At 49.7% G+C, this 893-nt stretch overlaps 1 protein-coding gene across 1 annotated transcript in view; it reads left to right on the top strand.

Annotated features, from left to right (window-relative positions):
- The window catches only part of LOC108800934 (amyloid beta A4 precursor protein-binding family B member 1-like), a 24,774-nt gene that overhangs the window by 16,393 nt on the left and 7,488 nt on the right, over positions 1 to 893 (top strand). Inside the window, exon 11 of the mRNA XM_018572918.1 lies at positions 460 to 543. Within this exon, the coding sequence (XP_018428420.1) occupies positions 460 to 543 (84 nt within the window). The remainder of the gene's footprint in view (positions 1 to 459; positions 544 to 893) is intronic.

The raw sequence follows: 893 nt of genomic DNA on the forward strand, positions 1-893 counted from the left end.
CCCCTCCTCTGGCTGCTCTGTGATGACGCTGTACCCCCTCCTCTGGCTGCTCTGTGATGACGCTGTACCCCCTCCTCTGGCTGCTCTGTGATGACGCTGTACCCCCTCCTCTGGCTGCTCTGTGATGACGCTGTACCCCCTCCTCTGGCTGCTCTGTGATGACGCTGTACCCCCTCCTCTGGCTGCTCTGTGATGACGCTGTACCCCCTCCTCTGGCTGCTCTGTGATGACGCTGTACCCGCTCCTCTGTCTGCTCTGTGATAGCACTGTACCTCTCCCATGTCTGCTCTGTGATGACGCTGTACCCCCTCCTCTGTCTGTTCTGTGTCTTCTGTGCTTGAAAATTGTTTCTCTTCATGGACAATAATGAGCAGATCGGCCTCCATATTATATTTCTTTAGAATGTTCATTATAAGCTGCTCTCGACAAACAAATATAATGGTTTTTCTTCTCTTCCAGTTGAGTTTCCAGCCCCCAAGAATGAACTGGTACAGCACTTCCAAGTATACTATCTGGGGAACGTTCTTGTCAGCAAACCTGTGGGTAGGTGCCGTAGCCCAATGCCTTCTGGGTGACATGTTTTCCATGGTCCGGCAGTTCTGTGTCAGTAATGGCTGCTCCATCAGATATCGGTCTGATAGCTTAGTGTGCGGCAAGCGTTGGGCATGCGTTTCCAGAGTACTCGCCGTACAATCGCTTCCCGAGTGCAAAAATAATGCAAAACTGCTATATAAACCTGTCTTCCGTGCCAACTTTCTCATCCTGTCACCCCTACCAGACACGATGGGAAGGTCCAGTCCATTTACTTATTTAATCTTTAATCAAAGCAGTATAGCTCGATCAAGACCAGTTTGTAAATAATTTGTTAGCGAAGGACAATCCGTATCACTCTC

This window comes from Nanorana parkeri, unplaced genomic scaffold, assembly GCF_000935625.1.
Source record: "Nanorana parkeri isolate BGI_ZX_2015 unplaced genomic scaffold, ASM93562v1 scaffold2169, whole genome shotgun sequence".
In the NCBI taxonomy this organism is placed as follows: Eukaryota; Metazoa; Chordata; class Amphibia; order Anura; family Dicroglossidae; genus Nanorana; species Nanorana parkeri.